Genomic DNA, 13,188 nt, shown 5'->3' with positions numbered 1-13,188 from the left:
AAACTCACCTCCAAATCGAGAAAGGTCAGAGACGAGCTACTATCTATATAGAAGAACTTAAAAAAGTACTGATCCCATGAGCCTTTTCTATTTGAATCCATTCTTTGCAATCTCTCCTCAGTGCGGGGCCTGTCCCAGAAGGGAGCACTCTCTGGTTGGGTTCTAGCATACCGGGGTCTAGAATCTACCAGGGAAGGAGCTTCAGAGGATCTAAATGACGAGAGAGAGGTGGACGTAGGACCTACAGAGAGCACTAAATATAATGACTTACAGAACTAAGGAGAGGCTGTTAAATGTAATGGCTATGTCATCTTGGAATTACAGAGTATATCATTTTTAAAGAGGGAAAACAGATAGCATAGATGAAAAAGTTGTGGCTTTTTAAAACTATTGTTAGTAATCATCAGCTGGTGGTCATAACAGTATTTTTGCTCTGAGTCTGTCCTATCTATAATATGATAAAGCACATGAGACAGACAGGGCTCTCTAATTCACCCTCTGAGCCCTTGAGAACCCAGATTCTCACTGTAGAAGAAGAGAGATAAAGATGCAACATTCAAGAGATTAGGTTAAAACTAGACAGTCCAGAATTTGAACAGGGAATATTAAGATGAAGTCATAAGGTATTTTATCCTTAAATATATATGTATATTCTTGGGGCGTCTGGGTGGCTCAGTCGTTGGGCGTCTGCCTTGGGCTCAGGGCATGATCCCGGCGTTCTGGGATCGAGCCCCACATCGGGCTCCTCTGCTGTGAGCCTGCTTCTTCCTCTCCCACTCCCCCTGCTTGTGTTCCCTCTCTCGCTGGCTGTCTATCTCTGTCAGGTAAATAAATAAAAAATCTTTAAAAATATATATATATGTATATTCTTGCCCCATTTACTGCAAAGTCTTAAAAAAATTGATCACCAAAGGGGTGGCTGGGTGGCTCAGTCGGTTAAGCATCTGCCTTCCACTCGGGTCATGATCCCGGAGTCCTAGGATCACGTACCGCATCGGGCTCCCTGCTCAGGCGGAGAGCCTGCTTCTCCCTCTCCCCCTGCCCCTCCTCCTACTCGTGCTTTCTCTTGCTCTCACTTTCTCTCTCTCTCTCTCAAATAAATAAATAAAATCTTTAAAAACAAATGATCACCATGGTAACAATGAGCATTCCTAGCATCCCGACTGATCTAGAAATTCCATTTTCCATTAAAAGAAGCCAGAGCTTGTGGGAGAAATGGCGGGTATGAAGTGTGGGCGAAGAGATGTCCACACTGAGCCTGGAACATCTTAACGTACCAAACAGCAGGGAAGCTATCAAAAACAACCAGGGTATGTCAAAAGAACTCAGGAAACCTGAAGAAGTCCCCATTAACAAAGACTGGATGACCTGAGCTTTGAGATAAGAATTGTAATGAATCAAAACCCATGAAATATGTTCAAATCCGCAAGCTCAAAATGAAATGGAAGTGGCGGGGGGTGGGGGGGAGAACCTAACTGGTCACCCTCTGAGAAAGACAGAGAACCAATTCATTATCTTGAAAACTGGGTAAATGAAAGGAAAGAAACTAGCATCTATCCTACTTTCCTATATGAACAGCAACCAAGTAGTACCCAAGAGGGGGCATCATCTTACGATCTTTACCAGCTAAAAATTGAAAACAAAATAACAGAATTTAACATTTTGTGACCCCTAAGGATTTGCAGGATCTGAGTGGTAAGCATCAATAGCTGCACAAATCAAAAAAGAACAAAGACCAGACATCTTGGTATCACGGGCCTCTTGATGGAAGAACGTAACACCGGCTATAGTATTGCTGAAAGGATTGAACCTGAATCTGATCACACTTCAGGATCTAGCTAGCAATTTGCAGGGAATTCAGAGGACAGAGGAGCATGCTGAACTGCACCATTAGCATGCAATCACCAAACACCAGATAGCCGAAAGATGCAGGTCAAAGGTCAGGCTTCTTCATTGTTAAGGACAAGAAAACAATGGAGGAGGAATCTACAGATTAGGAAAAACTTAGAAGACATATCAAGTTCTTTAAGGCAGCGATACTAAGCTATAGTGTCCAGAAAGGCATCCTGGGGTGATTAAAACCATGAAGAACAGCAAGGAAGTAAGTATTCCAAGAGCGGGCGTAGTGGTTACTTTGGGAGAGAGGGAGGGGTTAGGACAGGGATGCTGCACAGGGAAGAGAGTCTGAGAAGGCTGGCAAAGTTCTATTTCCTGACCTGGGTGGTGGTTAGAGGGTATTCACTTCACCAAACTTCCTTCCCTGTTTAGCACGTTTTATAATAAAAAAGGGTTTTTTTAGATGAATCAAACCTGCTTCTTCAAGAGAAGTCAAGTTTAAGATTTTGGCATCAGTGGTCTAAATAATGTTCCTTTCCCTTAGTAAAATGTGTCTGCAGCCATGAAAATGATCAATTTAGCAAGGCGCACTAAGCGGAACAATTCCTTTTAACAGCAGCATATTTCATTATAATATGACTTGGCTGCCAAAATTATGAGATCACAGGAGGAATTATCCTCAGCCAAAAGTCCATCAGGAAAAACGGGTAAATGTTTAAATGACACAGCTCAGGAATTAATTTGTGTTTACGTAAAACAATTTTAATTAATAAAACTTTCCAAACAATGTTTCTAAGTCTGGCTCAGTCCACAGAAAATGAAGAGGGAAACAGCAGTGCTGGTGTCCAAGCTCTGCACCTGACATGCGTGAGACTGCCTACAACTGACAGAGGGAGCCCCTTCACTTATTTCTGCTCTTAGTGCATTATACTCCCCATCTGTACTTACGGTAGCTTTTCAATATATTTTGGGCTAAGACTAAGAACTGATCCAAACCAATAATTACATTTTAAGGCTAAGAAGAACATAATCAAGAATAAGAAGCTTTACATTAAAAAGTATCCCAAAGCCTGGTTTCACACATCATCTACTTTTGGAATCTAAATGAGGGAACATAAAGAACTTACTTTAAGTATCTTTCAAGTTGTTTGTGTATCTGCATAAAAAGGACTTTCTTAAGAGGGTCCAATGAGAGAGAACACACATTCTGACGTCAGCCTGGAAATAAGCACTTTACTTATCGCGAAACTTAACTATTTCCCAATACCTGTTACATATCCCACTTTTTATGTATAACCGTTGGCATTTTTAATGTATTACCTTTCACTATAATATGCCATTCATGATAGCAGGTTTGTTTCTCCTGCTGGAGGAGGGAGAGGACTCGTGGATCAATGGCATTCACAGAATGCCACAGAGCAGATGTGACAACCATCAATAAGCAGGTACACACGCACACCCATACAAAAGAAGAAGACAGACAACAGAGTACAACGTCTCTGATACCAGGGCTTACAAGAGGCTTATCTACAGATACGCCTTCATGTCACTCAACCAGTGTATAATCCAACGGACAATCAAAACTGCTGTGACTTCCTCTCTTTGGAAGCAGTCCGTGGAGTCTCACTGGTCTGTGTGTATGCCACACCCTGGGAGCTTACCATAACCGTGCAGTCCTCTGAGCCACTGGCAATGACCTGATCATTATGTGGGCACCAGTCTATGTCGAGCACCGGTCCTGTGTGGCCACATACTGTAGGGTAAGATTTGTCGATTCGACCAGTCTGAAAGAGAGAAACAAATTCCTGAGTAACACCAACACCACAGAGTTTGTGTGTTTTCTCAAACCCATTTTTCTTTTGTTACTTCCACCCCAAACTCTCCAGTGTCTACATACGATGACATTCACATCGGTCAGTGTCAACTAGCAGGAACTGTCAGCTTGCATTTCTAGAAATAGCTACTGCAAAGGACACTCCACCAAATTATAAGGATCCAAATTTCTAGAACCACAAAGGTATTATTTAATCAACTGCATTAACAGATACAGCAAACAAAAACACAAAATCTTTTCACCAAAATACAATCTGTAAACTATAGGTGTGTTTTTACTATTAAAAGAAACCATGGTATTATTCAAAATGTTAAATATAACTTTTAATATATTAACTAATACCCTTGAATATAACAAATAACCAGTCTGGAAATGAATGGGATTGTGAGCATGCTAAGTTAGGATAATAAAAAGAAAAGCTTTAGCTATTACGCAGGGGCTAAAGAACATACTTTATTTTAATGTCTCAGTTTCTTCACTGTCTTCAATCAACAAAGAGGCAGCCAGATTATCTAATTAACACCAGCTTGGATCTCAGCCGTTATCTGGTCCACATCTCATTAAGAATACAATTTTCAATGTTGGCTAAAGAGCCACCACAGTATGCTCACGGTATACATTTGAATCTAACAAGTCAATTTGGCTTATCAAGCCAATTTTGCATAAACCAGAACAAACGCTATTGTTAACAACAGGTATGTAAAAGCTATTCCCTTTTTGAACAGGTTAATGCCGGTCCGTGCCGAGGTCCTATATGCTCTAAAGCAGGCGTGCAACACAGAACCATTGCCAAGCAAAACTGAACCCATTGTTTGTTGTCGTCATTCTCCTGTGATGCGAGGCCTCAAAACACTGAGGCAAGGCTTTCTGGACATTTTTCAAGATCAAGAAATTCTATGATTTCTCCACTTGGACTCAACCGTGGAAATCTCCAGAGAAGCGTAAGCTACACGCAAAGACCACAGTATCCAGTCAGACAGATATGGGTTCAAGTGCAGACGCTACTGTTCCAACAGCAAACGGACCTTGGGCAAGGGACACAATCTCTCTGAGCGTCATCTCATCACCTGTGAAATGAGTGACAAGAATACTTATCTTCCAAGATTACTGTAAGGATTAGGTAAAATAAAGTTTTTTGGCAAACCATAACTTAGTATGACAATTATCTGTGTAAGATATGCGAAAAATTTAATTTCAGGTCTACCTCAGAGATATTGCAGGTTCTGGTCCATATCACCGCAATTAAAGTCAATCAAATGAAGTTTTTGACTTCCCAGTGCACATAAAAGTCACAGTTACACCGTACTGTAATCTATGAAGCATGTGACAGCATTCTGTCTAAAAAAGTACAATGTATAGACCTTAATTAAAAAGTACTTTCTTGCTAAAGAATGCTAACCATCATCAAGCCGTAACAAATATAATAGTTACGGAATAGTTTGAAGTATTCCAAGAATAAACAAAATGTGACAAAGAGACGTGAAGTGAGCAAATGCTGTTGGGAGAATGGCATCGACAGACTTGCTCCACAGAGGATTGCCACAGACCTTCAGTTTGTAAAAAAAAAAAAAAAAAAAAAAAAGTATATGGGAAGTGCGGTAAATGAGGTAAGCCTGTATAATGCCTGGAATATAGTAATTACTTAATAAAAAACTACAGTCACTTATTATTAGTTCTATATATAAGTATATATTAGTATAATATATTAATTTACTCCATCATTAAGAACTACAAATATGTGTCCTTTATGAATTTTTAGGGGCCAGACACTGTGCTGAGTACTGGAGATACAAAAGTGAACAGGGCAGCTCCGGCCTGGCTGAATGTGGAGTCCAATTAAACCACGAATTCCAGTGCAGCGTGAGACATGCTCCAACCAGGAAAGGCACGGGTGGCAGGGACACAGAGGGGGACATTCAACCAGGCCTGTGGGGTCACAGTCTTTGGGAAGGTTTTCTGCTGAGAAAGAAGAACTCTAAACTGAGGTGTGGAGATGGCCCTGTCCATAGACCTAAAGCCTGGGTTTTTCACATACTCATTTCCCCTTGCAAATCTGATTCAACCCTGATAAATTCCAAAAAAGGAATCCTAGAAGAAAATGCCAACTAACACATTATATAGAATGTGGGTGTTTGTTATAAGGAGGGGCCATATGGGTCATTCACAGGCAGCAAAGCACAAGTGGCTGGGAACCAGACTGCCTGGGGCTGGCGTCGTGGCTCTGTCCTTTTCCAGCTCTGAGGCCCTAGCCAAATGACTTCATCTTCCAACCTCATTTCCTCATCTGTAAAACAAGAATGTTACAACTCCTTCTATAAGAGCTGATCAGAGGATTAACTGGAAACAATCAAAGTAAAGGACTTGGTACTTTCCCAGCACCTGAAGGGCTCAATAAACGTTACCCCAAATTGAACAACTGCTGGAATCCACTCTATCACATCCCTGATCATGTCTTTCCTTAAAGAAGGAACTGCTACTAAACTGCTTCTAAACACCTTAGCCACAGAAACCATGTGAGTAACCCAGCCCTGAAGCTACTACCTGCCACCCCGTAATACTCTACTGCTCAAGCAGGTGGTAATGGAACTCACAGGTGTCCATTTTATACATTATGATATACAGAATACAAAATGATAAGATGAACATTATATTAAATCCACCAGCTAAAAGACAGCGTGTCTCTGATTAGATTAAAACCAGCTACATGTTTAAAAAATAATAAAGCAACTAAATTAAAAGCTAAAAAGGCCACTAGAGAAGGGGAAGGGTGTAAAAATATGTACCAGCCAGCTACACTAGAACAAACAAACTTTAAGGTGCAATACATTATTAAAGACACATTATTAAAGATTAATGTCACTACCTAACATTTAAACAATTCACTGGGACGCTACAGGCACTATGAACTTTAACACATCTCACTACATAGATTATAGCAAAGAGAAAATGACAAAGCCATAATCTTAGAAGATGTTAACAAAGACTTACTCTCAAGCAAACAGACAAAAATTAGCATGAATGTAGAAGACTCTAGCAAGTAACAAGCTTGATCGAATGGATGTATCCAGCCTTGGAGCCAATATTTTTAAATAAACATTTTTTTCAAGCACACATTAAACATTACCTTTTTAAAACAACCAATTAGGATACCACAAAGCAAATCTCACACAAAATACCAAGGAATCAATATCCTGTAGCCCATTTTCGGAGTACAATGCAATTCAATTAAAAATTAATAGAAAAATACATACACCCTAAATCCCCAAGGCATCTGAAACATTTTTAAATTTACTAAATTCTTCACACAAAAAATTATAATGGCCAATAGAGAAAGGTTAAAACTGATCAATAAACCCATGACATTTCACAATTTGTGGGACAGAGCTAAACCAGATCTCCTTAATGGAAAATCAGTAGCCTTAAATGTATATATACAGAAAGTATGAAAATTAAGGAGCTAAGTATGTATTGAGAAGTTAGAACATACACAGAACACACGCAAAGAATGTAAAATTATGAGAAGAAATTAACAAGAAATAAATAATAAGCCAAACTGACACAGTAGGATAGATTAGGAAAAGAGAGAAAGGACAAATACCAGGAATTTAAAAGGGACATAACTTAAAAATATGGTGTAAATTTACATGACATGAAAATAATAGGAATAACATCTGGTAATAAATTTGAAAACATGAGATGGATTAGGCAATCTCCTAGAAAAAAAAATATCATATCAAAACTTTTTCAATAAATAAAAAACCTGAATAGACCCATAACCATAAAAGAACCAGCAACAAAAGTCCACCTATTACCCACCTCCCCATCAATCACGTAATACCAAAAGCCACTAGGCCCAGACTGTTTTACTGGAGAGCTTTACCAAACACTCAAGGAAGAGATCATCTCAGACAAAACTTCCCAGAGAACAGAAAAGAGGAGTACCACTGAACTCATTACATAAAGAATGTACCACCCTGACACAAAGGACAATATAAGAAAGAGAAATTGAAGCCTATAGGACAAATATTGATGCAAACTCCCCTCAAAAACAACAACTAAACCAAACCTGGCAGTGTGTGTTGTTCTCAAAAAACAGCAGAGTGGAAAGACAAGTTGCAGACAGAGAAAATATATATCCAACATCCGTACTGGACAAAGTCAATGAACAACCTAACAGAATAATGGCAAATGGTATGAGCTCAGAATCCCCAGGGAAGGAAACCTGAACAGCCTATAGATGTAAGAAAAGATATTGCTCTCAGTGGTAATCAGAGAACTACATATTAAAATGATAAGGTAACATTTTACACCTATTAAAACTGGCAACAATTTAGAACTCTAAATACAATGTTGCCAAGGTTGTCAGGAAAGAGGAACTCAAAGACACCTGTCACAGGAGATTCTCCTGCTATAATACTTTTTGAGAGCAATCTGCAAACAGGTGGAGGTGAAGATGCCCAGCCCTGACCAGTGCCACCACCGGGTGGTCTGTAGGAGAGAGAGGTTCCCATATTTTACACAGGAAGGATATTAACTGCAGCATCGTTGGGAATAGCGAAAAAAGCAGAAGCAATTTAACTGTCCTTGGTATGGAAATAAATATCACTTATGTAAAAGTATAACACATATAAAATAATAACCTATATATAGATAGATACACATGTAATAAAGGTACACATCCCAACTTTGAGGAAATGGTTACCTCTGGTGAAGGAGAAGAGGCGGAAAGAGGAATGGTATTTTAGCTACATCTGTTATGCTTTATTGTTTTTCAAAAACAGGAGGTATGAAACAAACAAGGCAAAATATTAACATCTGTTTAATCTTGTGGGTAAGTACATAAGTGTCCTATTATTTTGTTTCCTATTCTTAAAAAAATAATTAAAATACAATAAAGTTGAGAAACACACCAATGTATTGTTATCCCCCCCCCCCACCAATGTACTGTTAACTAACTTTACATCAAAACTTCACTCCCAAGGAAAAAATGTTTTTCTATCTGAACTGTTTTATCTCAGGGTCTTTGCATCTTTACACTCTCCCCAGCAAACCACGTCTCGCATCTCTGATGGCAGAGTATAGTCACTAAGCTCTGAACTTCCAAGGACACAAAATAATTTTTTCCAATCTGGGTTAAGAAGAGCTTTTGCTCAGATATACAACAATTTTGAAGGCAATCTGGAAGTACTAATACAAGTTCTTCTTAATTCTGAGCAGCTTACTAAATGGCTTTCTTTTTAAGGTGAAAATTATACGATCCTGGCTTAAAGATACTGGCCAGTGTTGTTCAGTCAAGTCAGACATTTAAGAACAGTAGTAAGCCTAGCTGCCATTCTCAGCTTAGTGCTGACAACGCCATAGCATCAAAGTACTAAAGAGCCTAACATTTTCATAGGAACTTGAATGTCATTTAAAGAGCAACTGCCGGGGTGCCTGGGTGGCTCAGCCGTTAAGGGTCTGCCTTCGGCTCAGGTCATGATCCCAGGCTCCTGGGACAGAGCCCTGCATGGGGCTCCCTGCTTGGCGGGAAGTCTGCTTCTCCCTCTCCCACTCCCCTTGCTTGTGTTCCCTCCATCGCTCTGTCAAATAAATAAAATCTTAAAAAAATAATAATAATAAAGGGCAACTGCCACCAATTGCCCTCCTTCCTATCAAAACCAAGTATAATAAAAATAGCTAACACTTGGGGTGGCCTAGGTGGCACAGTTGGTTAAGCATCCAACTCTTGGTTTAGGCTCAGGTCAGTGTGGTGAGATCAAGCCCCGAGTCAGGCTCGGTGCTCAGTGTGGAATCTGCTTGTCCCTCTCCCTTGGCTCCAACATCCCCCCTGCTGCTTGCGTGCTCTCTCTCTCCCTAAAATAAACAAGCAAACAAATTTTTTACAAAAGTAGCTAACACTTTCAGAATGCTTGTATTCATGCCAGGAACTGTATGAAGACCTTTAGATCTTCATTCTCACAAAGTTGCTTTATGATATAGCAACTGTATTATCCCATCTTCTAAATAAAGAAATGGAGTGAAGAAGCAGAGATCTAAAACATCACTGACCACCCAGCCTTACTAGATTTCCGTAGAGAAAGAAAATTCCCACTAGGCCACGGGTTGTGAAAAAGGCATGAAAGTAATGTTAAAATTATTGGCAGCTGGTCATCAGAAACAGAGTTAATAAAAAATGATATCCTGCCAACAGCTGTTTCCTCTGGTTTTAACATTACCACAGATCCTTACAATAAATAAAACTTTGGAAAATAGCATCATATTGCAGCAGAACAAAAAGGGAATTGACTAAATGTCTGATCGTGATAAAGGAACAAAAAAGGGAAGAAGTACGAGAAGATCTAGCATTTTAAATGTGCACTGACTGTTTTACGTACAGGACGCTCACCACACACAATCCTGGATCAGCTATCTCGATTTCAAGGGCTTATACCCCTGAATATCTTCTTACCCATAACAAAATCAATCAAAAGAAAAGCACAACATATTTTACCCAATGAGTATATGTTATTCAAAGGGCAAAGCTGGGCAATTATGAACTGCTGAGAGCACGAGTACATGAAAAGTGGAGGAAACCATACAATACTGGCCTTATATGGCAAAGATGTGGACGCATCATTTCCGAGAAACATTTTGCACGAGGATCTAATGAAAACGCATTTCTCGTTCATACCCATGACACAGCCTCATTCATCATGCAGTGAACAGACCGAGGAATCCATGTCTAATTGCTGGCTTGTGAAGGACCACTCAGAAGAGACATCCAGTGCCAGTCATGGGGAAACACAGCTCACCTGCACCTCTAAGCAGCAAATGTCAGTGAATGCTGAGGCTGGAAAAAAGTTACAAGAATTTAATGGCAGCCTTTTTTTTTTTTTAACTAAATGGTAATTTATTTTAAGTACTATCAATCAGTTTTCCAAGGCTCACATATAGAGTAATTTCATTCACTAACTCCTCAGGTCACTGTCTCATTAAGGATGTGTCACACCTCAGCTCCATCATCTAGAACATCACTCCTTTTCTAGCATGGAATTGAAAGTTTAGCTGAGAACAGTCTGCCACCATTTAGACTCCCTGCCTTAAGTAATGTTTAAAAATTTATCAATTACTAACTAGTCTCAGCCACTTGTCACAAGAGAGCTCTTATTGTACCTCTCTAGCTAAAACTCCAAGTGGTGGGAATTGCCAGCAAGTCAACACAAGTGGCAACATGACCAAGGTTACCAACGGCACTGGCCCCGTGCCTAGCTCATAAACTTGTGGCATATTAGTGAAATAGGTCAGGGCACTGGCTTATGGACTGTCATTATCTAAAAGATCCAGTGGCCTGCCCAGGGCCAAGCAACATGAGCCCCAGGGAAAATTCAGCCTCCAGAGTGTGTGTACTTGCTGGCATAGGGGAGAGGTGTGACAGCACAATTTCCATGTGGCTGGCCCGAGCTGAGGCTGATGGCTTTGACATGCTCCAGCCTGTAACCCTCATGGTGGCAGAAAACCACCTAGACACTAGCACTACCATTTACTTTGGGTTTGGGGAGAGTTCTCAAAAATTTCAAAGCAGCCACAAAACTCAACAGAGCTCCTGGAAACTGATGCTTCAACTAAACCCAGAGTTAGGCAATGATTTCCTCCAACAGGCATTTTTGGGTAGGGGAAAGTAAAAATCAAATTTTAAGCACCGGTAAATACATTACGTCACTGCTCTAAGAAGGAATGTTTGTGATTTTAAATAACCTTGCAAACGCATTGCTCCTGAGGCATACAAAGTTCAGTGTAACTCTTATGACATTTCTGGTTGTTAAAGACACTTCCCATCAATTTCGATGGGAAACCATAACTTCTCCCACTTAGAACTCACAGTGTGTCTTATTTATTTCTCACACCTCATGTCAAAAAGGAATCCACACTTAGGAAGTGCACTCGTCCTACATGCCAAGGGCAGTACTGTGCAATCAAAAACTCTAAATATACACGAACAAAAGTGTACAGGAGTCTGTCTCTATAAAGGAGCTCCACTCTGCGATGTGTTTTTAAAGGAGCTGATGGAATATCACAGAGGAATCCGCATGCATTTTCACCCTCCTGAACTCTCAAAATTCAACACTGGGAAGCTTGCCCATATGACCCTCTGCATATATAAAAGATCATTCAGAATGACTGTTTATTAATGTAACAACTCCTAACATGATAACTGTTTCCGATCCACACATTAGTTTGCTCAATATTAGGCTGAAGATACTACCAAACTGGAGCCACGGGAGCTCCTAGTGGGTACTTCAAAATGTACCATTTTGTTAAAGCCACACAGCATTTTTCCCAGCAGGCTCACTCTTTCTCACAATAACATAGGTTTCCAAAAAGTTAATAAACTTCCATGGTGTTAAAGTGACACGTGTTAATTTTATCAGCCAAATCAAGGACTCCCCTTTAAGATGCCCCACGTATCCCTCATACGACGTCTTTCTAGCTGACATCCCGGAGTTCAGGCATGCAGATCCACACTGTTCCAGGGTGCCGGCTTCTGACAGCAGTCCACACCGTCCCCCTCCTCTAGTCCTGCATGGCAGCTCCCAGAGCCTTTCCAAATTCTGACCTGCAGTCATCTGATCCAGCTGCTTTATATTCTGTGCCTATTATCCAGACTGACTCCAGCACCCCCGGATATAAATGCCTAAGAAGCCCCTCCCTATCCTGACTCAAGGAACAAGAGAGGGGTGCCTGGGTGGCACAGCGGTTAAGCGTCTGCCTTCGGCTCAGGGCGTGATCCCGGCGATCTGGGATCGAGCCCCACATCAGGCTCCTCTGCTATGAGCCTGCTTCTTCCTCTCCCACTCCCCCTGCTTGTGTTCCCTCTCTCGCTGGCTGTCTCTATCTCTGTCAAATAAATAAATAAATAAATCTTTAAAAAAAAAAAAAAAAAGGAACAAGAGACAAAGATTTTCCAAACTGTCCATCCCTACTTTATATTTATATATTTTAGGAAAAACTGCTGATCAAAATCACTTTATATGCCCAAAGTTCAATAACATAATCATTCTGTTCATGCTTTAAAAGAACTTTTGTAAGGCACTGATAATGACTCCTTACTGGCCTCGGAGTAATACACTGAGAATTCTTGAACTCTCAGCAAGGAGAATGGTAAGTCAAACATGTGCTCGGAAGCAAAGGAAAAGTTTTGAGCCCAGGCATAAGGGCTCCATTCACACTGTGCAGAGTTCAAAGGAATCCAAAAAGGATGTCTATTGAAGTTTTTTTCAACTTCCTTTTTCTTGTATCAGTATTATTTATGTGGATACATGTTCTGTTGAAATCTCTTCGGGCCCTATTGCTCCACATGAAGACACTACAGTGTCTGTGATCATGGGACAGGGCAGAGTGGCACAGGGAACATGACAAGGACTTCTGCAGCAGACTGGAAAGACTGAGGCACAAAATATACATCTTGTCGACAAGCTGGCCACCGAGAGTGACAGCTCCTGACCCGGGACAAATACATTCTGAGGAGGTTTTACTTTAAG

At 40.5% G+C, this 13,188-nt stretch overlaps 1 protein-coding gene across 1 annotated transcript in view; it reads right to left on the bottom strand.

Annotated features, from left to right (window-relative positions):
* CORO1C (coronin 1C) overlaps window positions 1-13,188 on the bottom strand; it is a 74,366-nt gene that overhangs the window by 24,121 nt on the left and 37,057 nt on the right. The window contains exon 3 of the mRNA XM_026515052.3: window positions 3,498-3,620. Within this exon, the coding sequence (XP_026370837.1) occupies window positions 3,498-3,620 (123 nt within the window). The remainder of the gene's footprint in view (window positions 1-3,497; window positions 3,621-13,188) is intronic.

Source organism: Ursus arctos, unplaced genomic scaffold (assembly GCF_023065955.2).
Source record: "Ursus arctos isolate Adak ecotype North America unplaced genomic scaffold, UrsArc2.0 scaffold_34, whole genome shotgun sequence".
NCBI lineage: Eukaryota > Metazoa > Chordata > Mammalia > Carnivora > Ursidae > Ursus > Ursus arctos.
Note: the sequence above shows the minus strand (reverse complement) of the source record. Positions and strands in the feature narration are given on the sequence as shown.